General features: G+C 40.5%; 1 protein-coding gene across 9 annotated transcripts in view; it reads right to left on the bottom strand.

The window, feature by feature from the left end:
• rapgef6 (Rap guanine nucleotide exchange factor (GEF) 6) overlaps positions 1 to 24,699 on the bottom strand; it is a 419,806-nt gene that overhangs the window by 39,296 nt on the left and 355,811 nt on the right. For 8 of the 9 annotated variants that reach the window (XM_041193252.1, XM_041193254.1, XM_041193259.1 and 5 more), the window contains 3 exons: positions 9,239 to 9,450; positions 6,674 to 6,797; positions 2,828 to 2,851 (listed from right to left, as the gene is read on the bottom strand). In XM_041193252.1, coding sequence (XP_041049186.1) covers positions 2,828 to 2,851; positions 6,674 to 6,797; positions 9,239 to 9,450 — 360 coding nt within the window. The remainder of the gene's footprint in view (positions 1 to 2,827; positions 2,852 to 6,673; positions 6,798 to 9,238; positions 9,451 to 24,699) is intronic. The other variant, XM_041193255.1, reaches the window with a different exon arrangement.

Below are 24,699 nucleotides of genomic sequence, written 5' to 3'. Positions count from 1 at the left end.
TCTTTCTAGTACTCGGATTTATTCGAAGTCAAACTGACTATTCTCTCAAAGAGAAAAAAGCATATAGTGTGGCCGAGGTGGTGGGGGGGGTGGGGGGGGGTGGCGGCAGAATTATTGTTTTCCACCTCCTCCCCCATTTTAGTTATGGAAAGTAATACTTTTAATGTATATTTTGCTGCATTGCAGAAATGATTAGTTTAAACCATGTTGCATTACTAAAACAGCATGAAATAGTCAGTACAGCTATTGGAAAAAAAGTTATTTTCTGTTTAATATTTAAAAGTTTAAGTGTACAAAAGTGAAAAATCAATTCAAGTTTCACAAAAAGGATATACTTGGACCAACTATCATGTTTATAAAAAATAGAACTGTCAATTTGGACCAAAATGAGCTAATTACAAGGAATGGATTTTGTGGGGGGAAAGGGGGGGGTGGATTACCCATCCCTGCACCCACCTCCCACAGCTGAAAAGTTTGTCAGCACCACGCCGATCAGAAATCCAGCTGTCCCATAGTGATAATACACTGGGGGCAGTCTTAATAAGTGCAGAGTGGGACTTTTGCCCTTCAGCGACAAGGAGCCCTGCCCTCGAGAGATGCTGGCCAAGCAGCACCAGAAGAGAGCAGTAGCCACTGCTGGAACTACAGGCAGCCCCAAGGAAGAAGGAAGTTAGATAATCTTCTTCAGTTAAATCCAGGGATTTTAGGCAGGTGTGACTGGGAGACCAAAGTGAGGAAGCGGGGGGGGCTGTAGAGAGACAAAGGGGGTACCATTTTGAGGGGGGTGCAATGAGCACAGGGGACCCCCCCCCCAAAGGAAGTACATCCCTTCCAGGCCACCAGCAGTCCATACAGTGAAAGCTGGCAGGCTGTTCGCCATGCACCCACAGACTGAAAAGTTGCAGAAAGTAGAATGAACACTTAAGTGGCAGTTAATTATCCACTAAGGGCCTCAATAGGCCTAAGGGCAGGCAGGTTGCTGATACCTTACCTATGCCCTGTAATATGGGGGACAGCTTGGGGGTGTGTGCGGAGGTGGCAGACTGGCAATCTGTTCTATTGTACGTACCCCCGCCTTTACATATGCTGGTGGGTGGGCCATAAAATTCACCGTCAAGTTTATTTGCTAAAGACTCAATTATAGAATCATAGAAATTTACAGCACAGTAGAAGGCCATTCAGCCCAACATGTCAGCTGGTCAGCCAAGTAGCCATCCAGCCAAATACCACTTTCCAGATCTTGGTCCACAGCCTTATGGGTGGGGCTTTAAGTGTATATTCAGGTACTTTGTAAATGTGATGAGGGTTTTTGTCTCTACCACCTTTTCAGGCAGTGAGTTCCAGATCCCCACCACATTGGAGTGAAAACACTTCTCCTTGAGTCTCCTCTAAACCTCCTATCTCTTACCCTAAATCTATGATCCCTACAGGCCACAAGGGGAATAGGGCCTTCCTATCCACTCTATGTAGACACCTCATAATATATATTCCAACTAAGTCTCCCTTCAGCCTTCTCTATTCCAAATAAAACAACCAACCCTTGTCTATCGAATCTTTCCTCATAACTAAAATTCTCCAGTCCAGGCAACATTCACATTAATCTCTGTATTCTCTCTGGAGTACAATCACATCTTTCCTATAGTGAGGTGACCAGAACTGCATGTAATGTTCCAGCTATAGACTAACTAGTGTTTTATACAATTCTAACACAAACTTTCAGCTCTTATGTTCTATGCCTCAACTAATAAAGGCAAGTGTCCCATATGCCTACTTGTCCACTTTATCTATTTATCCAGCCACCTTCAGGGATCTGCGGACATGCACTCCAAGAAAACCTCATTAAAGCCTTTGTCACCTTCAGACTTAATTATTCGAGTGCCCTCTTTGATCGCCTTCCATTCCTCACCCTCCTTAAACTTCAGCCAATCCAAAAATCTGTCTGCATTCTAGCCTGCACCAAGTTTTTTCACCCCTGTCCTTTTTGACCTTCATTCACTCCTCACCCACAACCCTGCCACGCCACCCCCCCCCCCCCCCCCCCCCCCCCCCCCCATGCCTCATTTAAATGTTGTTTCTGTGTTTAAATGCCTCTATGGCCTTGGCCCATCCTACCTACCTAATCTCTTCCAACCAATCAATCCAAATCTAACTGAAAATCAGCCCCTCCATTCCTACCATTCTTTCAGCTTCCGTCTGTAAACGCAAAGCTCTATATATGCAAGTGGTCATTTATGTTGTCGAAGTGAGTATAGACAATTTGAACCTTGTATCTAGTTAACATGCTCCCTATTTTATTGTAACTGACTTTAAACAGAAATTTCAGATTGAAAACAAAGATAGCTAAGATGGGAAATAGTAATATTGTAATAATGGTAATAATATGCTTGTGGAATGCAGTGAAAGGTTTACTTTTAGTTAATTGTGCTAGACCTAACCTGGAAGTGTTGAATGCAAAGAGTGCTGAAATGTGTATGTGCTTGATTATGTATCAATAATATTATTGAGAAGCACAGAATTCACCAAATAAATGCTCATTCACATGATAAATGGTATCTAAACTCAGGTGCAGCTTTAACAGTTTGCATATTTACTACAAACAGTTTGCAGTTTGTAAAGAAATGCATGCAATTTTCCAATGTTTAAACATCTTAGTTGATGTAAGGTTGAGAAATTCTGCAAACATAACAGCAATATTGGGCTAAGGGGGCAGGTGGGGTGGATATTAGGTTAATGTGAGGCATGCTGTGTTTTAAGAGGGCAGGCAGTTGTGAGGAGATGCAAAGTTGTTATGTGCCAAGACCTCAGCACCTGTGCACAGATTACTTACCCCAAACTCCTCCATCTCTTCTTCCTGTAAGTGAGAGCCATGAACATTGAAGCATGTGTTCAGAGAGAAAGGTGGAAAAGACAATCCAATTCAGCAGATCAGGAAGATGAGGGGACGAGTGTAATACAAAGTAACAGGGAGGGATATAAAAGTAGCATCACGAGTCACAACATTATCACACCAAAACAATCTGAAATTTGCATTAGTTGTGTACTCTTGTTTTTAAATGAACACTAAAAACCTACTGCAGATATGATGTCACACATATTGGTGAAGTCTCATAATCCTGTTAGATTTAAGATTGAAATATTTTATGATAGTCATTTGGAAGAAAAAGAGGATTCTTTAGATGAGCACTGAATGTTATGTACATATACACCATGGCACCACAAACTACTTGTGAATGACCTATTTTCACAGCCCCTTAAGAAATATGGGAAGAGGCAATGCAGAATTAGGGTGGGATCACAGGCTACTACAGATTCTGCTAAAGCATTTTTTGCCACCATAGATGACTTTATTTAGGATTATAGCTTAAAACTATTTCTTTAAAGTGGAAGTATATTTCACTCAAATAACCCCAGAATCTAAACATGATTAAGAAAGGAAGAAATCATCCCATTTATAGCACCTCTCTAGCTGCCCTGTTTATGTTTTATAACTACTGGTCACAAGCTTTCAGGCATCTATTGCAGGATTCCCTATTTGCCACCACCCCCTCCCAATCTTACAACATCATAATTTGGAACAATGGATTTTAGGTAGAATGACCACTTAAGGCATCACGTGGGGAGGGGTTGGAAGACATTAGCTCCCAAAATCTAGGGTTCTGCCAGATTCCTGCTGCAACTCTGCAGGTAAACCAGCAGAACTCAGCAAATAACAGAGGGACCCTGGCTGCTGCAAACACCCAGATACATCCTAAGGATTTTGGGGACAAAATATCTGTTCTCAGGCTGTTTCTAATCAGCACTTCTGAAAGATAAACTTCAAGAAGCTAAAATAGAGGTATATCTTCCTGTATATAAAATATTTCAGTTAAGAATTTTAATATATTAAATTTCCTCTTTGAAGCTGATACTCAGGTATTTCTTTAGTGACCGATTGAGAAACTTGATTTAGTTCTTTGTTGGATGGGATTGTAGGGGAAGAGAGAATCAGTTTTGAGTTGTGACCAGAAAGTACGATTCAGAGATAAAAACAAAAATCTGCGGATGCTGGAAATCCAAAAAAAAAAACAGAATTACCTGGAAAAACTCAGCAGGTCTGGCAGCTTCGGCGAAGAAAAGAGTTGACGTTTCGAGTCCTCATGTTCTGTTGAAGGGTCATGAGGACTCGAAACGTCAACTCTTTTCTTCTCCACCAATGCTGCCAGACCTGCTGAGTTTTTCCAGGTAATTCTGTTTTTGTTTTAAGTAAGATTCAGACACTGCTTATTCTTCAATTATCTGGTTATTAGCAGGAGCTGTGTTAATTAAGACAGGGTCAGGTTGAAATAGACAATAAAGGCAGTTTTGAAGACATATGCAAAGTTTGCTTTATCTTTGTGACAGTCCATAATTTCACTCTATTTTTTGGTGTATAATTTAGGAAATCTGTACTTTGTGAGAACTGGGAAAAAACACCTAAATATAAAATTAAGAAAATCTGATTCTCTGGGTCTGATGAATGTTCCATACCCAAACTTTTCTGTTCACTATATGGATGATGCCTGACCAGCTCAGTGTTTCTAACATTTTCTGTTTTTGTCTCATGACTGACATTCTGAATTGTTAATTGAATTGGGATTAAGTTTACTACCTTTTAGGATTATTCCCAGTTTTATAACCATTTGGGAGATAGCAGGTTTCTTTTCTTTTAATGGCAAGTGCTGATGACATTGTAGCAGGACATTATCATATTTGGTTGGCTTAACTGCACTCTATGATTATTAAATCTCTACTACCATCAAACCAATTCACCTGTTATGTCAGACTCAGTAACTCCTCACCAGCACCCTGCATTAATGAAGGCCTCTGCTGATGCTAACCCAACTCACCATTCACTCAACATATCAGAGAGGAAAGAGTCAATGCCTTCAGGGAAGCAGGGAAGAAAATTGACAAGAAAGCAAAGGCAGGGACATAAAATGAATGAAAACAGCAATATTGATCTCATTCCATACTTCAGTCATGCTTGGACATCGTAGAAGTCAGTTTACAGGTGGATTTGGAAACAGCACCTCTAGTTAACGAAATACCCTGCTTCCACTGGCATGGTAATTTCACCAGCAGGAAAAGGGAAAATAGCCTCATCAAAAGGGGACTACCAGCAACCTGTTCTCCTTTAAAGACCTCATACTCCTGTTATACAGTACATTATTTTTAACAACAGCAGTCTCAACCACTCCCTCTTAATCAAAGGTCAAGGTCATTGGAGGATGCAGGCAAGCAGAAATGCTCTAGTTCCACTAAAAATTTATTAGTTGGAACCAACAGACAAATATGCTGCATTTGGTATATTTAGACTAAAGAAACCTAGATGCATAATGGAGATTTAATTTATTCTGAATTGAGTGAAGTTGTTATGTATATTGCTGTAAGAGTGCTTGAACATCAGAGATTTTTCTCTCATGATTTATTTCTTAATACACATTACTAAGGGTCTGGCCTGCCTTCAATTCATCTGGTAGGTTTCTGCTATTGTTCAAATGAAGCTAAAGTCGCTGACTCCAGTTTACTTGAACAGCAAGACTAAAATAAAGCAAACGAGGTTAGACTGAAAAATAGCACTGTTCATTACTTTTTTTCTACTGTTTAAGCTTTGAAATTGGAGATGTTGTCGCTCGGGCTATGTTTAATAGCAAAATCTTTGCAGCACTGCTCACTGCAGCGATTATTTTTAGACCTGATTTCTGCTGCTTTTTATCTGATCTTATCTGCTGCCTCTTCCTTAACTATTTTTAATTAACGGTAAATTTAAAGTTTTTTTTATCATTATCTTTGCTATTCAGTTTGGTAAGGAAATTTGACATTTAAAATCTGAATGCATCAGCCCAACTACATGAGTTATATGATTCAAAGAAGTAACAGCAGCTTATGTAGTATCAACCAACATAACTTCAACTTCTGTGAATTTACTGTGCAACCAAGTCACCAATTCACAAACATTTCCATTTTTAAAAGTGAATCTCACCAACTTTACATACTGGAGGGTTCCAGCAGTTTCTCTTTCAACCTCCCTAAATGAATACTCTTGCTGGGTTATGGCACAGAAAATTGGCTGGCTTCTGATATCTGGGTTGAGTCCAGATATTGAGTGCTGACCATACGGGCTATCATAGTCAAGCCCAATCTTGTTCTCAACTGTTAGCCAGAAGCTTGCACAAGGAGTATGCTGTTCATTGTAACCTGAGCTGGCCATTGCACATTTAGTGCCAAATGCTCTTCTCATCCAAATCAGCACTTTGATTTTAAATAGAAGCATGTTTAAACATCGAATTAATAGTTTTTCTGGCATCATTGGATGGAAAAGAGAAAAATTTGTGCATCTATAACTAGCACTGTACCTGACAAAAAAGGTCCTTTTGACAAATCATACTGTGATCAGCACAAAACCACACAGCTCTCAAAAATACATAAATTAACTTTTATAAGTCCTATAGCATGTTTCAACATTTCCATGCATATCACTTTAATGCTTTTAAAAGTATTTTCATCAACTATTGGGATATGTAAACCAGCAAGTGACCGTGAACATTACAAATGCACCAGGAAGCATCTTCAGAATACAGATTTCAATACAGCACAATTCCCACAACAAAAACAGTCATACATTAGCAGCGCCATGTTTCTCGTGGTTACTAACCTATTTCTGAACATTACAGCAGGATCCATGTTAACTGAGGTCATACGGACAACATGTCGAATCTCCTTTGCAATCATCCGCAGTTTCTCAAAGTTTGCCAAACCTTCCACTTTGGAATCATTTCCTTAGAAAGCAACAGAGTGAAAAATTATGTTGCATTTAATTGCAGGGTCCCTAACTAACTACAAAAACTGTCAAGAGCTCATGCTGTCAGTGTCAATGGCAATAATAATTCAAAGCCACTACATTTCAGCACTGAATTCAGGGGACCTACACCATGTCAGCACCAGTCTCTCCTGCTATAATTCCATGGTGTAATTTTCTATCAAACGTCAAGCAAAAGCGTAGCCATAAAGTCATAGAGCAGTTTCTAAAATCCATAAAAAAAACACTTACTAGCTATCACCAGAATAAGGCAATCAGCAAATTTTATTACTAACTCCAGCCAACAGCAAGGAAAAACATACATTTGCCATTGACTCTAGTTTTAAAGCACGAGTGCATTTTTAGGGTCGAGGGTCAACACTATGAATATTACAGGAGACGGTTGCTCCTATGATTGCCACTGTGAATGTCTAGGAGATGATAGCTCTGGAAGTGAGTATTATGAATATTAAGGAAATGGCAGCGCTTAGGGTCAGTGCTATGAATGTTAAAGAAGGCAGCAATTTTCACAGCCAGCAATGTGAATGCGCAATTGCTCGGGTTTACAGATTAATCGCACTGGCAACAATGGAAAGGGATTCACTCTGAGGGGATTCTTTTGACTGGAATTATGGCTCACATGTTCCTCAGACTATTAAAATGGAGGGTACACAGAAGTCCATACAAAACTTTTACTCAATTATTTTAAAATTGGAAGGGTTGGATAAAATTATGGTTGCTGAAAGGATGTTTCCCCTTGTTGGAGAGATTAGAACTAGGGGACACAGTTTAAAAATAAAGGGTCTTCCATTTAATACAGAGATGAGATTTTTTCTCTTAAAGGGTCGTGAATCTTTGGAACTCTCTTCCCCAGAGAGCAGTGGAGGCAGGGTCAATTACTATTTTTAAGGCAGAGGTAGATAGATTCTTCACTAACAAGGGAGTCAAAGGTTATTGGGGATAGGCGGAATGTGGAGTTGAGGCCACAATCAGGTCAGCCATGATCTTATTGAATGGTGAAGCAGGCTCGAGGGCCCTAATGCTCCTAACTTGTATGTATGGAAAATTATTAGCTGTCATATGGGCCATCAGCAAAGCCCAATCCAGTTCTCTACAGCAGTATTTTGTTAATGTTTCAGGGTGATGACCTTTCCAACCTGAAATGTTAATTCTGTTTCTCGCTCCACAAATGCTGGCTGACTTGCTGAGCATTTCCAGCATTTTCTGTTTGTATTTCAGATTTCCAGCATCTACGATATTTTGTTTTTTTGTAGGAGTATTTTGTTGTTATCTTCTCCTTTAAAGATTCAAAGGAATTGTTAAAATGGATACAATGTGAGAACCTGATGCAACTTGTGGAGGAGAGATCTTCAAATAAGTTCTTGTGCATAATACAGACCACTTCACATTATGCTAGGTACAAGTAACATGTGATGGCATGTTATATGTGGAAAATATATTAGACATGAACATTTTGAGAACAAGCTATACCAATTATAATACTGAACAAATAAATAACTAGCTTCTCTATTATGCTGACCCAACAGCTTACAAGTTTCACAGACAAGAATTGATACAGATCGTCTGATATCAAATGCTAATTGCTATAAATCTACACACACCTGCATCATCTATTAGAATTCCTAATTATTCTAAAATCCCAATTCATGCAAGTGTTATGATCCTAATAAAAAATTCAAAATATTTATTACAGAATCCAGAACAATTCAGTACATTCAGGATATTAGAACATAGGCAAGCATTCTTGGACACATCACATAGTCATTAAATCAAATGCAGTTACTACAAACATTGTACTGATGGTTTGTGTAATGTGTGCATCATACCATACAAAAATAAAATTCTGAATAGGTTTTCCAGACCTGATTAATTTCCTGTCATCATTTGAAACACTATTTCAACCCTTACCCTGTTAAATAAACAACACTGTACCAGTTAGTACAGCAAATATTGTGACTATTAGTTTAACCTTTACCCTGTTTAATAAAAAAATCTATACAGCTGTCACAAAAACTACAGGCCTGCCAAGCTTCAATTACTGAGATTGACAACTGCTCAGTTTGCTAAAAAATGCGACCTATTTTGATGCATGTCATTTATCAAAGAAGACTGCCCAACATATTTAAATGTGTCTGCCATCTGTGTCACTCTTGCGAACTGTTAAGGTCATTTATAATTTCCTGAACTTGACAGCACTTTGCCTCACTGAATAAACAAGATTCCCACACAGTTACAAAATGAATACGTGGCCAGAGGTCTTATTGTTACCTTGAAAATAAAGGGAGCTTGGAACAGTTAACACAAAGGGGATACCACTGCAAGAGTTAAACAATTATCAAGCAGTTGACAGCGTGCTGTGAATTATCTGCATGAGCAGCTTGTACTTTAATAATGGAATACCTTCGTGCAGGAAAGTGAGATCTTTTTTGACCACAGGGAACAGTGGAATGATGGGTGGCTGCAGACTCTGGCTGCTGAGAACATTTCTATATTTTGCCATGTTTCTTGAAGGATCAAAGAGATCTTGAAGGTCCCGAAGCAGCTTTTCGTATTTGCTTGGCAGTTTTTCCCAAGTGCCTCTCAGGCGTGCAACTGGTGCAAGGTTTAGCCCACTGAAACAGAGAAAACTTTCAATTACATCTTTCTAATGCTTATATCTGACAATAATTGCACTTTGAGAATATAGTAAATTCCAATAAGAGCTTGTTTAAGATCGAGTATATTGCCAAAAGTCTCATTTTAATTACACATTATTTACAACACAGAAACAGACTTTTTGGCTCAGTAGGTCCATAACGCTGTTTTCCTTCCACATGAACCTCCTACCACCCTTCATCATCTAACCCCATCAACGTGTGTTCATCTAGTTTCCCCTTAAATGCATCGATGCTAGTCATCTCAACTACTCCTACAGCTAGAGGGTCTGCATTCTAATCGTTTACTGGGTAAAGAAGTTTCTCCTGAATTCCCAAGCGGATTTTTTTTTAGTGACTACCTTATATTTATGGCCCCTAGTTCTGATCTCCCCCGCAAGTAGAAACATCTTCTCCATGTACACCCTAAAAAACCCTTCTATTCGATCATCCCTCAGGATTCTCTTGTTTAGAGAAAAGCAGTCTGTTTAATTTTCCCTGATTAATATATCCTCTCAATTCTGGTATTATTCCAACAAATCATTTTTGCACATTTTCCATTGCCTCTATGTTCTTTTTATACTATGGAGACGAAAGCAACTCACAGCACTCTTAAGTATGGTCTAACTAAGGTTCAATACAAGCTTAACTTAGCTTCTCTGCTTCTCAATTTTTTGTTCTATTTTTATGGTCTTATTAACCCGTGTCCCTATTTGTAGTGATTTGTGAATTTGTATCCCCAAATCCCGCTGCTCCTCCACCCTATTTAGACATTTATTTTCTAAAGAGTATGTGGCCTCCTTACTCTTCCTACCAAAATATCTATATTGAATTTCATTTGCGCATTCTGCAAGTTTAATATATTAATATATTTGTCACTATTCCCTTCCAGAATCCAAATTGAAATTAATATGTAAATTGTAGAGGACAGTGGCCCCAGCATTGAACCTTGTGGAACACCACTCCGTGCCAATCTGAGTAACAATGGATATGATAGTACTCTTCATAACTACTGCCAGCCTAGATACTTTTTCATTCATTCATTGTTGGAATTTGAACTTTGCCATGAGAGCATTTATTATGAATTGTTAGCTGTCTTGATTTGATATGAGTAGCTTGCTGCGCCACTTCAAAGGGTAGTTAAGAGTTAACAGTAGTTGTCAGAATGGGACTGGACATATACATCAGGCCTGGTAAGGAGGTAGTTTTCTTCCCTAAAGGGGAAGTGGCCACAAAAGGATGTTGGTGAAGCAGTTGAATTTTAACCTCTGCCTTTAGACCTTTGCTATCTCTAGACACAACTAATCCAATTCTCCCTTGGCTGGCCTCCCATCTTGCACCTTCTGTAAACTTGAGCTTAAAGAAAACTCTGCTGCCCATGTCCTCACTTGTATGAAGGCCTGTTCACCCATAATACTGGCCTACACTGACTCTCTGTCCAGCACTTAAAAAAATGATAATTTTAAAATTGATAAACAAAAATCCCTCCATGGCATCATTCCTTCTTGGCTCTGCAAACTCCTCTAGCCCACAACCCTACAAGATCCTTTGCACATCTCCAATTCTGGCATTCTGCACATCTTCAATTTTAATTACTCCACCATTGCCAGCACGCCTTCAGCTGCCTGGACTCTAAACTCTGAAATTTCCTCCCTAAACCTCTCCACCTCAGTCTCTCTCCTTCTCTTTCCTCTTTTAAGATGCTCCTTAAAACCTACCGCTTTGACCAAACTACTTGTCCCACTATCTCCTCTTCTGATTCAGTGTCAAATTCTGTTTGATAATGCTCCTGCTTACTTAGCACCTCACTATGTTGAAGGCATGATTCAAGTTCAAGTTATTGTGATGACAAGAAAATACCATCATGGTCACTTTTTTTAAAAAAAAATATCTTTTTTTTTTGAATTCTCAATCTTTTATAGTGGGATTTGAACTTGCATTCTTTAGATTATTAGTCCAGTAGGCACAACTATTACAGTATAGTATCCATTATCTAGTCTATGGATTTGTTTCAATACAATGACATTAAAAAGGGAGATTAGCACTTTTTTCAAAATAATTGCATCCTTGCTACTAATTTAGGGATCGTCAATTTTTTTTAATGCCAGAAATAGTTTATTGCAAGTGTGATTTTAGCATATTACAGAAAAGGCACAGTCACTTCTCATTAGTCTCATATCAAAAACATTACCTTGGGACTCAATCCTAAAGAAAGTAACATAAATAATTACTGTTAGAGATCATTTTTTATTAATTGCACCAAGAATACCAGGGAACATTGATGTGTAAAAAATGTCTGCTTCCCACATTTTACTTCTCCATTAACAAAGAAATACCTGGCACCTGATAAGTCAGTTATAAATATCCTAGCATTCATCAAGATCAAAACATTTACTGTTATAACATTCTTATAATGCCAGTTCAGAAATGGAAATTTGTAAAACAAAGCATACTCAACTGTATGATGTGATATTACGGCACACTAGAGTTGAAAAACCTTCTCTACTCTCAACAAGGTTTAATTTCCTTGACACTGACATTCCTTTAATATCTCATCCCAGATAGGACTGCAGGAAATGTGCCATCAGTAAGAGATTACTTGTCTATAAAGACATTTAGGTTGAGTTCAATCCTGCCCTTCACTGTTGCTTATACAATGGCCAAAATAATGCATTTGGTGAACAAATGGCACCAGCAGTTCTTTATATTCACAATTATCCACAGACTTTGTGGGCTGTTCCACTGCTACTTGCACGACAGAGAGCAAAACAGCACAGCACTCGCTACCTGTGGGGCTGTTGTGAACAGGGAAAGCAACCGCCTATCTCCTTAACCAAAACAGATCGAAGAACTGTCCCAAGACACACAGGGCTGAAACTTCCCGTCCGTGTTGGGACAAGATTGGAGCCGTGTGGGGACAACTCCTCGATGCATTCCCATCTCAGAAAAACCTTTCCAGTGGTGGGCTGGGAAGAGTGTCAGCTGCGTGCTCCATGGAGATGGGCAGTCAATTAGGGTAATTGAGGACCCACTTAGGGGCTATTTTGTGATAGCGCTCATGTTTACCCACTGCTGGAATAGCTTCCCACCGAGTGCAGAGGCCACCAACTCAATCGAGGCAACCTCCCAGTGGCAGGCCAAGTGGCCGGCCAAGTGGCCATCAGAGCAGAGACTCCATGCCCTAACAATGGGACTGATCAAAGGCCACAAACTCGTCCATCAATACTTGTGCGGAGGAGTTTCCCTTTCAACCAAACGGCCCTACCAGCTTCAAGCCTCTACTTGTTGACTTCTCTGCAGGCAACTGAGAGTGCCTCCAGAATGATGCACCCTCCTGCTTTCTTGCCTACCTCAGCAGCATCCACCTCTCCCAGGGAGGCAGCTGGCCTAACTTTGCTGTGGGTCCTCTGATTGGATCTCCTGCTTCCCTTGTCTGCCTGCTGTCCTTGAGATGGTTTCTTAATTGGTTGCCTACAGGAAGAACACCACTGATTTCCCGACTTCTGGGTTCCGAGCCCAGACCTAGGCCAACTTTGGGACTGTAACCCTAGAGGGAAAATACAGCCCAGAGTCTGAACTAGGAGTGCAAGTTAGAATATTTAATTCAATGCCAATCGCATAATGAAAGCAAAATAAAGAGAGAGGGGAAAAAAGATGGGATTGAGAGAGAAAAAGATGAAAGAGTCAGAAAAAGAAAAATACTACATTTTTTAAAAACTGAAGGAATTAGACTACACACTTTTAGAAGTTTTTTTTTAATGCTAGAACAGTAATTAAGACTTTTCACACTGTTCAAAGTTAACTTACATGTCAATAGATAATTCATAGCTTTTTCTGCTGTATTTAATGGGCATCCAACAGGCAAATACCACAGACTGGAAGTTAGAAAATGTAACCCCATTCTTCGCGAAAGAAGGAAGCGAGAAAACAGGTCAGCTAGCCTGACATCAGTGGTAAGAAAATGCTCGAATCTATAATTAGGCAAGTGGTAACAGGGCACTTAGAAAATCACAATATGATCAGGGGAATCAACACAGATTCATGAAAGGAAATGAGTGCTTGAAAAATCCGTTGGGGGAGATTTTTCTGAGGTTGTAATTAGCAGGCTGGATAAAGGGGAACCAGTGAATGCAGTACAGTTGGATTTTTACAAAAATTCAGTAAGGTGTTGCACAAGGGGTTATTACAAAAAATTGGGGCTTATGGGATTCAAGGTAGAAGTATCAAGGATTGGTTAATGGACACAAAACAGAATAAAATTAAATGGGTTAATTTTGGGTTAGTTGGTAGGATACCATTAGGATCAGTGCTTGGGCCTCAGCTATTTATAATTTGTAGCGATGGTTTAGATGAAGGGACCGAATCTAATGTATTCAAGTTTGGTGATGATACAACATTAGGTGAGAAAGTAAGCCGTGAGCTAGCAGAGAGGCTACAAAAGGATATAGGCAGGTTAAGTGAGTGGGCAATAATGTAGCAAATGGAATAAGATGTAGAGAAAGTTATCTACGCTGGTAGTTAAAATAGAGGAGAATTTTTTTAAAAAAATGCACAAGAGAGTGGGTTCCACAAGAGCATTACAAAACAAATTATGACACCAAGCCACATCAGGAAATAATCAGTCAGACAGCCAAAAGCTTGGTCAAATGTAAATTTTAAGGAATGCCTTAAAGGAGGAAAGCAAGGCAGAGAGGTAAAGGTGTAGGAGGAAACTCCAGAGCTTGGTGGCCTAGGCAGCTGAAAGCACAGCAACCAATGGTAGAGCGATTAAAGTTGGGGATGTTCATATCAAAGGGATGTGGGGCTGGAGGAGATTACAGAGATAGGGAGGACTGAGGTCAAGGAGGGATTGAAAATATGGGTGAGAATTTTAAAAATCAAGACATCGCTTGACCAGGAACCAATGTAGGGTAGGATCTGAATGGGGCATGCATTGAGTAGGGGGAGGCAGTGGCATAGTGGTATTGCCATTGGACTAGTAATCCAATGACCCAGGGTAATGCACTGGGATGTTGGATCTGGTAATGTATAATGAGGCAGGTTTAATAAATGATCTCAGAGTAAAGGATCCCCTAGGAAATAGTGACCATAATATGGTAGAATCTAGCATTCAGTTTGAGAGTGAGAAACTTGGGTCAAAGACAACTGTGCTAAACTTAAATAAGAGTAATTACAATTGAATGAGGGCAGAGTTGGCTGGAGTGGACTGGGAAAGCAGCTTAGCAGAAAAGACGGTTGATGAACAATGGCAGGCGTTTAAGAAAATAGTTCATGACTCTCAACAAAAGTATATCCCAGTGAGAAAGGAGGATTCAAGGAAGGGGATAAGCCAACCATGGTTAACCAAGGAAGTTAAGGACAGTATCAAATTGAAAGAAAAAATATACAATGTGGCAAAGATTAGTTGTAAGCCAGAAGATTGAGAAAGTTTTAAAAACCAGCAAAAGATGGCCAAAAAAATACTAAAGAGGGAGAAAATAAACTTTGAGGGTAAACTAGCAAGTAATATAAAAACAGACAATAAGAGCTTCTTTAAATATATAAAAAGGAAGAGAGGGAGGCCAAAGTGAACATAGGCCCCTTAGAGAAGGGAAGCCAGGGAAATAATAATGGGGAACCAGGAAACGGCAGATGAGTTGAATAAATACTTTGCATCAGTCTTTGCGGTAGAAGGTACAAATAGCATTCCAAAAATACGAAATAATCAAGAGGCAAAAGGTGGGGGGGGGGGAGGAAATAAATACAATAATTATCACTAGAGAAAAAGAACTAGGGAAACTAATGGGGCTAAAGGCCGATAAGTCCCCTAGGCCTGATGGGTTGCAACCCAGGATACTAAAGGAAGTAGCTAGAGGTAGTGGATGCACTGCTAGTAATCTTCATGAATCTAAGAATTTTTGGAAAAGTCCCAGAGGATTGGAAAACAGTCAATGTAACACCCTTATTCAAAAAGGAAGGGAGACAAAAAACAGGTGACTATAGGTCACTTAGCTTAACATCTGTCATTAGGAAAATGTTGGAGTCTATTATAAAGGACGGAATAGCAGAGCATTTAGAAGTGCATAAAATAATCAAACAGAGTCAGCATGGCTTCATGAAGAGGAAATCATGCCCAACAAATCTATTAGAATTCTCTGAGGAGGTAACAAGCAGGATAGATAAAAGGAACCAGTAGGAGTAATTTATTTGGATTTCCAAAAGGCATTCAATAAGGTACAGCACATAAGGCTACTTAATAAGGTAAGAGCCCATGGTATTGGAGATAGTATATTAACATGAATAGAGGATTGGCTAACTAATAAAAGACAGAGAGTTGGGATACGATGGGGGGCATTTTCGGGATGGCAACCTGTAACAAGTGGAGTGCCACAGGAATCAGTGCCGGGGCCTCAATTATTTACAATATATATTAATGGCTTATATGAGGGAAGCGAAGGTATGATTGCCAAGTTTGCGGATGACACAAAAATAGGTGGGAAGGCAAGTGGTGAGGATGACACAAGGAGTCTACAGAGGGATATAGACAGGTTAAGTGATGAGCAAAAACTTGGCAAATGGAATATAATGTGGGAAAATGTGAGGTTATGCACTTTGGCAGGAAGAATAGAGGAGCCGAATATTATTTAAATAAAGGAGGACTGCAGAAGGCTGCAGCACAGAGGAATTTGGGAGTCCTTGTGCATGAATCCCAAAAGCTAGCATACAAGTTCAACAGATAATAGGGAAGGCAAATGGAATGTTGGCCTTTATTTCAAAGGGAATGGAGTGTAAAAATAGGGAAGTCTTGCTAAAACTATACAAGGCACTAGTTAGACCACACACAGAATGCTGTGAACAGTTTTGGTCCCCTTATCTAAGGAAATTTATACTGGCATTGGAGGCAGTCCAGAGAAGGTTCACTAGGTTGATCCCGGGGATGGAGGGATTTTCTTATGAGGAGAGGTTGAGTAAGTTGGGTCTGTACTTATTGGAGTTTAGAAGAATGAGAGGTGACCTTATTGAAACATATAAGATTCTTATGGGGCTTGACAAGGTAGATGCTGGGAGAAAATTTCCCCTGGCTGGGGAGTCTAGAACTTGGGGTTACAGCCTCAAAATAAGAGATCAGCCATTTACGACAGATGAGGAGAAATTTCTTCACTCAAAGTGTTGTAAGAATCTTAAGAATTCCCTGCTCCAAAGAGTTATATTCAGGGCAGAGATCGGTAGATTTTGGGGGTGCTAATGGAATGAAGGGATATAGGAATAATACAGAAAGGTATTGAGGCAGAAGTTCAGACATGAGCTTACTAAATGGAGGAGCAGACTTGAAGCGCCGAATGGCCTCCTCCTGTTCCTATTTTTACATTCCTGCTCCTCATGTGTTTTACTGTTGAATCTCTATGGATGTTTTGGTGTCGTGAAGCTTGTGGAAGAACTTCCTGGTTTCTGCGTTTAACTGTATACATGCAAAAGTTAGAAGTTGCTTTCTGATTTACTCCCTAATAACAGTGAGCACTGATAGCCTCAATGTTACTCCTACCACTAAATTCAGGCCACTATGTGATTCATTTGATAATGGATGGTGATGTCAAATGTAACACTAATAATGCGATTGCTTTCCCATCTCAGGTTAACTCAACCTGGACCAAGAATAGTTGCACAAACGTGCAGCTTTGTCTGAGTGCAACAAGGCTGAAAGCTTAACTCTGGAAATTCGTAAGTGAGGGAATTTTAAGGTTCATCTTTTTGTGAAATCTAGTCAAGTTTGCATTAAGCCTTTAGTTTAATTGTAACAGTAACTTGTAGTTTATTTCATTCTTAGCCAGTGAAAAACAAGCTCCCCGGCTGAGGCAGCTGCAAAGTTAGATAATTGGAATTAAATTTCGATCATGCTCTTCTTTGGCTTTGACGTCACTGCAATATCATCGGCAATCCATATGCATCCAGGAATATTTTCTGTAATTCTGTCCATATGCTGCTGGAACTGATCCTGACTAATGGATAAACCAAAATGTAATTGCTAGAAGCGGTAGCTTCTAAATGGTCTCCTGAAAGTAGTCATTTCTTGAGATCCCTCTGCCAAATGAACCGACCAATATCAGTGTTTTGCATCCAACCTTGAGAAAAACTTGTGAACTTGGGTTTCAATTCTTTTAATGTTGGGGTCTTGTGTGGACATCTCTTTAGAATGAGATTTAGATGTCTTGAATCCAAGCCATCTTTTTTCAGTGCACATATGATGGAGCTGCACCAGTCAGTGTCATGATGCACATGATGGATGATGCTGTTATGTTCCATATCCAACCCACTCTTAGGCTTCTCCTGTAAGTGCACACTGCACAATCAATCGATTTGCATCTTTTCTGAGATGTAGTACACCATCACCTCTGAAATTTCCTATTGTGTCAAATCTGTCTGGGTATATATGTTGTAGGTCATGGACTGACTCAATGCAGTTATTTTGCGATTGATGCATTGGTGATCATGTGTATGGTCACAATGTTGAGTTCCATACACGCTGGTAACCCTGCTACTGCTGGTTCACTTGTGCCCACCAGGTAGAATACTTGTAGTTTCCAAGCAGATTTGCAGTAACTGCGTTTCAATGTCAACGTACAAATGCAATGGGTGACTCACTATACACAGTTAGCTTGGCTGTCACAGGATTGTTGATTCCCAACAATCCAGATACGTATCCTTCAGAATTCTGAGTGATAATGTCCACAGTCGCTCCAGTGTCGACTTTGCCTGTAAGCACGTGTTTGCTGCTTTTCTTCAGGCATATGATGCTGACAGTAGCAAAAGCCTCTAACTGTTTAACTTCATCCACACGTCGTGTCACATTCACAAAGTGGAAAGCCTGTTCACTTTCTGGTTAAGATTTCTCCACTCTGAATATTCACCTTAGTCTGTCTTGTTGCTCATCTTGTCTATGGGCTTGTGTTTATGAGAGTCCCTGGCATACTCCTTATTGAGTATACTGCTCATATTTTCGTTTGGTTGTATCTTATTGTGACCTCTGGTTGCACCTCCGAAACCAGATTTCCTGCATTGGCGAGCCCAATGTCCCCATACGCTCATACCTTGCAACGGTCTTGGAAGGCAGGACAGCCTTGCAATGGGTACACTTCCCACACAGCTTGCTTGATTTCTGCGTCCTGACTATCGCGCTAACACTGGTAGCTACACCCAATGCTTGCAGGTGTCATTGTCTAGCCACAGTGGTTTCAATATTTTATGCTGTCTTTTAGCAGTATGCAATATTTCTTTTTCTCCAAAAGCTCTTTTTGGAAGGTTTTAATCGGCATCGAAGCTATAACTAGCTTCATTATCTGTTTACACAGCTCAGCTTCCCAAAAGTCGCAGTCCCTGCCAACAAACTGATCAGTTGATTCTTTTGGCTGTTGTTTGTAATCCATCAGTTCCAATCGGTGTATTCTAAAGTTCACCATCATACAAAGCTGATCTTCCAGCAGGTCCCACAGCTTAACAAGGTCCTTCTGATCCTCCTCAGACAGGCCCAAAGTGTTGACTCTGTACAGCCCCCGTTTCCAATGGTTAAATTTATTTTCACTGCTTGCTCTTTCTGTGTTAGTTCTGTGATGAATAAATCTAAAAAGCATAATTCCATCCTTTGTTTATAAAACCTAAATTTGGATGGGACATCTGTGGCCTAACAATTCATGTGGAGAATTTGGTGGTCATCTTCCTGAGGCTCCCTGTCTTTTACAGACACTCTTGACTAATTGGGGATTTGTAACCTCTCTACACCGTTGAGAGATTCAGCAATGCACTTGCCTTTTTCTGTAGTTCTCTGCAGTTCAGGTTTTTGCCACACTCATCCCAGTGGCACTGTTTTTCTGGTTTGCATGCTTTTCGTCTTTTACGCTGGAACAGCATCCCAAGGATTTCTCAATGGCCCTGCAGCTTTTCTGTCCGATTCAAAACTGACTGCACAGCGCAAACCTGATCCGACCCGTTACTTCCAGTCACCACCAATCTTGCTATCCACAAATCAGGTAGTACTGTTTGTATAGGGACTCTGCCTCCCAGGTTTTCAATGCGTATAAACCTCTGTGTTGCACCAAATCTTGTCTGTGGTTCCTCCTGTGATCTTCAAACTCACATCACTGCCACCATGTTGCGGTTCTGGCTTCTTTACGCAAACTCACCAATCACACACAGAGGATTGGTAAGTAGGTTTGATTTATTTGAAGATTACAACTAATACATGTACGTTGCAGGATAGCTCAAGACAGGTCTACTCTAGGAATACAGCAATCACCATCACTCACACTAACGCTACTAACTGCTGGGCACATGCTGTTTTACATCCCGGTTCCTCAACAATAAGTGAACATCATTTGCATACTCTCAAAATGAGAACAATCGTTACACTTTAGCACAGAGTATAAACCAAGGAATAGTGGAGGCTCGTAGGAAAGATATTGTAAAAATCATGGATGATTTTAATCTTTGTATAGGCAAATCAAATTAACAAAATTAGTATATTCAGGACTGTTTCTTAGGGAACAGGCTATTTTAGTCCTGGTAAGTGCAATGAGACAGGATTAGTTATAGACTTCATAGTAAAGGATGCTCTTGGCAAGAGTGACCAATACAGTTATTTAACATTCAGTTTGGCAGTGAGAAATGTGGGCCTGAAACTAGAGTTTTAAACTTAAATAAAGGCAATTTCAAGGGTGTGAAGACAGATGTTGGCTAAAGTGGAATGGGAAAATAGGTTAAAAGATAAGACGGTAGAGAAGCAGTGGCAGACAGTTAAAGGGATATTTCATAACTCTTGTAAAGTCTTTCTCTCTCATTGGACTATACGAGAAGTATGCAACATCCATGTTCAGCTAAGCAAGTTAAGGATAGTATTAAACTGAAAGAGAAAACATATAATGCTGAAGATTAGTGGCAGGCCAGATTGGGAAAATTTTAGAAACCAGCAAAGGATGACTAAAAAAAAAAGGAGAAAGTAGAGTATGAGAGATAACTACCAAGAGATATAAAAACGGACTGGAAAAGCTTCTACAAGTATGTAGATAGGAGAAGAATAACTAAAGTGAGCACTGGTCTCTCAGAGGATGAGTTTGGAGAATTAATAATGGGAAACAGGAAATGGCATAAACTCTGCTAGAGAAAAAGTACTGGGAAAACTGGTGGGACTAAACTTTACAAGTATCCTGGACCAGACAGCCTGCATCCTAGGGTTTTAAAAGACATGGCTGCAGCAATAGGGAACGCATTGACTAAAATCTTCCAAAACTCGTTAAGGCTTTAGAAAGGACCCACCGGATTGGGAAACCCCATTTGTAAAAGCACTATTCAAGTAAGGAAAGAGACAAAAATCAGAAAACTACAGGCCTAACATCTGTCATTGAGAAAATGCTAGAAATCATATTAAGGAGTTAGTGGCACGACATTTAGACAATCATAATACAATCAGGAAGAGTCAGCATGGTTTTGGGAAAGGGAAATTATGTTTGACAAATTTGAGGATATAACCAGCAGGGTGGATAAAGGGGTACCAGCAGATGTAGTATATTTGGATTCCTAAAAGGCATTAGATGAGGTGGCTAAAAGATAACCACACAAAATAAGGTTATGTAAGTTGGGAGCTCACCAGTGTCAGATTTGGGGGGTACCCCAAAGATGTGCTGGGGAATCTCTCTGGGAAGTTCCCAGGTAAGAGTTTGCATGGCAATTGCCCAAAAGTGCACATTGCCTGTGGGCAATTGCGCTGTGCTGGGAACCATCCGAAAATGCGGTTTAAATCGCAAACTTTGGATGGTTCTGCCAGGGTTATATCAATAGTTATTCATAAAAAGTCAGAAGCATTAAAACCTCTTCTAACTTCTGAGTAGCTATTTTAAAGACCCAGACCAACTCCACAGGGCTCCCCCCACACCCCCGAGCCCCCTCAACAGGACTCCCGCCGACCTCTGACACCCCCCACATACTGACCCCCCACTTACCTCACCCCGACACACCCTCACTCCCCCAGCTCCGACAAACGCCCAACCGAGCACTTCCAACAAACCTCCACTTCCAGTTCACCCCAACACACCCATAGCCCCCCAACATCCGATGCATCCCACTCCTCCGGACCTCCGACGGGGCCCCCAACCCCCTGATACCATCCACCCCGATGCCCCCCCCTCCCTAATGCCCCCTATTCCCCAACATCCAACACCCCCAAACCCCTGACCTCCGTTGCCCCCCAACCCCTCCCCGACCTCTGACACTGCAGCAAGTGCTGTAAAAAAGGGGGCACGGCCTCCTTGAATGCGCTGGAGCTAGGCTTCGCTGGGGCCTGCGAGGAGTCTTTCAATGCAGCCTCCAATAGAAGTGTCAACATAATTTTCAAATTCCGGTAAGTAGGTATTTATTTCTTATAATTCCTGCGGGCCAACACTTTCCGACGCAAGTCGGATGTTATGGCCCAAGATCTCATGCGTTGGGGGTGTTATATTAGCATTCATTGAGGATTGGCTAACTAACAGGAGACAAAGAGTTGGGATAAATGGATCATTTTCAGTCTGGCAAACAGTAATTAGTGAAGTGCAGCATGGGATTCGTGCTGGAGCCTGAATAATTTACCACCTATATCAATCACTTGGATAAAGGGACCGACTGCATTGCAGTTAAATTTGCTGATGGTACAAAAAGATAGGTAGGAAAGCAAGTTGAGGAGGATACATTAAGTCTGCAGAAAATATAGGTTAAGTGAATGGGCAAAAATGTGGCAAATGGAGTATAAAGTGGGAAAATGTGAGGCTGTCCACTTTGGCAAGAAGAATAGAAAAGCAGAATATTATTTAAATGGAGAGAGACTGCAGAATGCTGAGGTACAGGGGATCTGGGTGTCCTTGTATATGAATCACAAAAACTTAGCATGCAGGTACAGCAAGTAACTAGGAAGGCAAATAGAATGTTGGCTTTTATTACAAGGAGGATGCAGTATAAAGGTAGGGAAGCCTAGCTACAATAGTACAGGACATTAGTGAGACCACACAGAGCACTGTGTACAGTTTTGGTCCCCTTATTTAAAGAGGGATATATCTTCATTGAAAGCAGTTTTAGAAAAGATACGACGAGGCCGATTCCTGGAATGAAGGGATTGTCTTCTGAGGAAAGCTTGAGCAGATTAGACCTATGGTTTACAACAAATATACATTCCTTTGAGGCACAAAAACCCAACAGGAAAAGTGATCCAACCGTGGCTAACAAGGGAAGTTAAAAATTGTATTAGATTAAAGGAAGAGGCTTATAAAGTTGTCAAAAGAAGTAGTAAGCCAAAGGACGAGAATTCAGCAAAGAAGGACCAAGAAACTGGTAAGGAAAGGGAAAATAGAATATGACAGTAAACTTGTGAGAAACATAAAAACAGCCTGTAGAAACCTCTACAGGTAAGTAAAAAGGAAAAGATTAGCAAAGACAAATGTGGGCTCATTACAGGCAGAGACAGGAGAATTTATAAATCGGGAATAAGGAAATGGCAGAGAAGCTAACCAAATACTTTGTGTCTGTCTTCAAGGAGGAAGATACAAAAAACCTTGCAGAAATACTAGAGGACCAAGGGACTAGTGAAAATGGGGAACCGAAAGAAATTAGTAATACCAAACAATTAAAGTACTGAAGAAATTAATGGGACTGAAAGTTGGTAATTCCCCTGGACCTGCTGATCCACACCAGTGTTGAAGGAGGTGGCTGTGGAGATAGTTGGTGGTCATCTTCCAACATTCTATAGATACTGGAATTATTCCTGCAGATTAGAAGTAGCAAATTTAAAAAGGGAGAGAAAACAGGAAACTACAGGCCTGTTAGCCTGACATCAGTAGTAGGGAAATTATTAGAATCTATTATAAAGGATGTAATAACTAATAGTCGTTTGGTAATACAGAACTTGAGTACTGCTGAAAAAAAGACATGCTATCAAAGGTTTTCCTATTGCACTCATCAGGTAGCATACAAGAATTTTCAACAGTAACAGGGGAACAATTTATACTGCATAAGAAGAGTGCAAGATGAAAAGCTTTAATAGCAAGTTCTTTTTTCAGCAATACTGGAGATGGAATAACTGGACACTTAGGGCTGAATTTTGCCGTCAGCGAGCAGTGGCAGGGCGTGCTCACCGATGCACAAAATGATACGGGATGACATCGGGGGAACCCCCAACGTCATCCCGCTCCATTTAAATTTTCAGGAAAGCGGGGACACAGCCAAATCAGCTGTGCACCTGATAACCTGTCAATGGCCAATTGAGGCCATTGACAGGATAATTAATACAATTAAAGAACTTGCTCATCCAACCTTAAGGTTGGTGGGAAGGCCAGGGGCCCCAGCGGACTTCTGAAAAAACATGAAACCTCATCCAATGGCAGGATGAGGTTTCATGTAGGTTTTTAAAAACTTTAATCAAGTTTGAGTGAAATTTATTAACATGTCCCATCTCGTGTGACATTGTCACGTGAGGGGGACATGTTGAGGAGTTTTTTTTATTTTTAATGTTTGTACAAGTGTAAGCGATCTCCTTGAGGCAGCACTTAGCCTCAGGGAGATGTGCGCTCTTTCATGTGCATGCACGAAAGAGCGCACTCTCGCATATGGGGAATCCCCCCCCCGCCTGCACAGGAAGCGCATAGCACTTCCCGCCGGGCGTCACGCTGGGCAGGCCTTAATTGGCCCGCTCACTTAAAATGGCGACGGAGATCGGCTCCCCGCCCACTGGAGATTGGGTCGGTCCCGCCCACCTGGTGGGCAGAAAATTCTGCCCTTAGAAAATAATGGTAGGATTGGGCAGAGTCAACATGGATTTATAAAAGGGAAATGATGTTTAACAAACCTGTTGGAGTTTTTTTTGAGGACCTAACTATTAGAATAAATAAGGGGGAGTCAGTGGATATGGTGTATTTGGATTTTCAGAAGGCTTTCAATAAGATCCCACGCAAGAGGTTAATAAATAAAATTAGAGCACATAGGATTTGGGGTAATATAATGGCTTGGATTGAGAATTGGTTAATAGACAGAAAACAGAGAGTAGGAATAAATCGGTCATTCCCAGGTTGGCAGACCGTGACTAATGGGATACCGCAAAGTTTAGTGGTTGGACCCCAGCAATTCACAACCTATATCAATGATTTGGATGTGGGGACTAAATGTAACATTTCCAAGTTTGCTGCTGACACAAAACTAGATGGGAATGAGAGTAGTGAGAAGGGTGCAAAGAGACTTCAA

Source organism: Carcharodon carcharias, chromosome 8, assembly GCF_017639515.1.
Source record: "Carcharodon carcharias isolate sCarCar2 chromosome 8, sCarCar2.pri, whole genome shotgun sequence".
NCBI classification, from domain to species: Eukaryota; Metazoa; Chordata; class Chondrichthyes; order Lamniformes; family Lamnidae; genus Carcharodon; species Carcharodon carcharias.
This window is presented reverse-complemented; position numbering and strand designations above follow the sequence as displayed.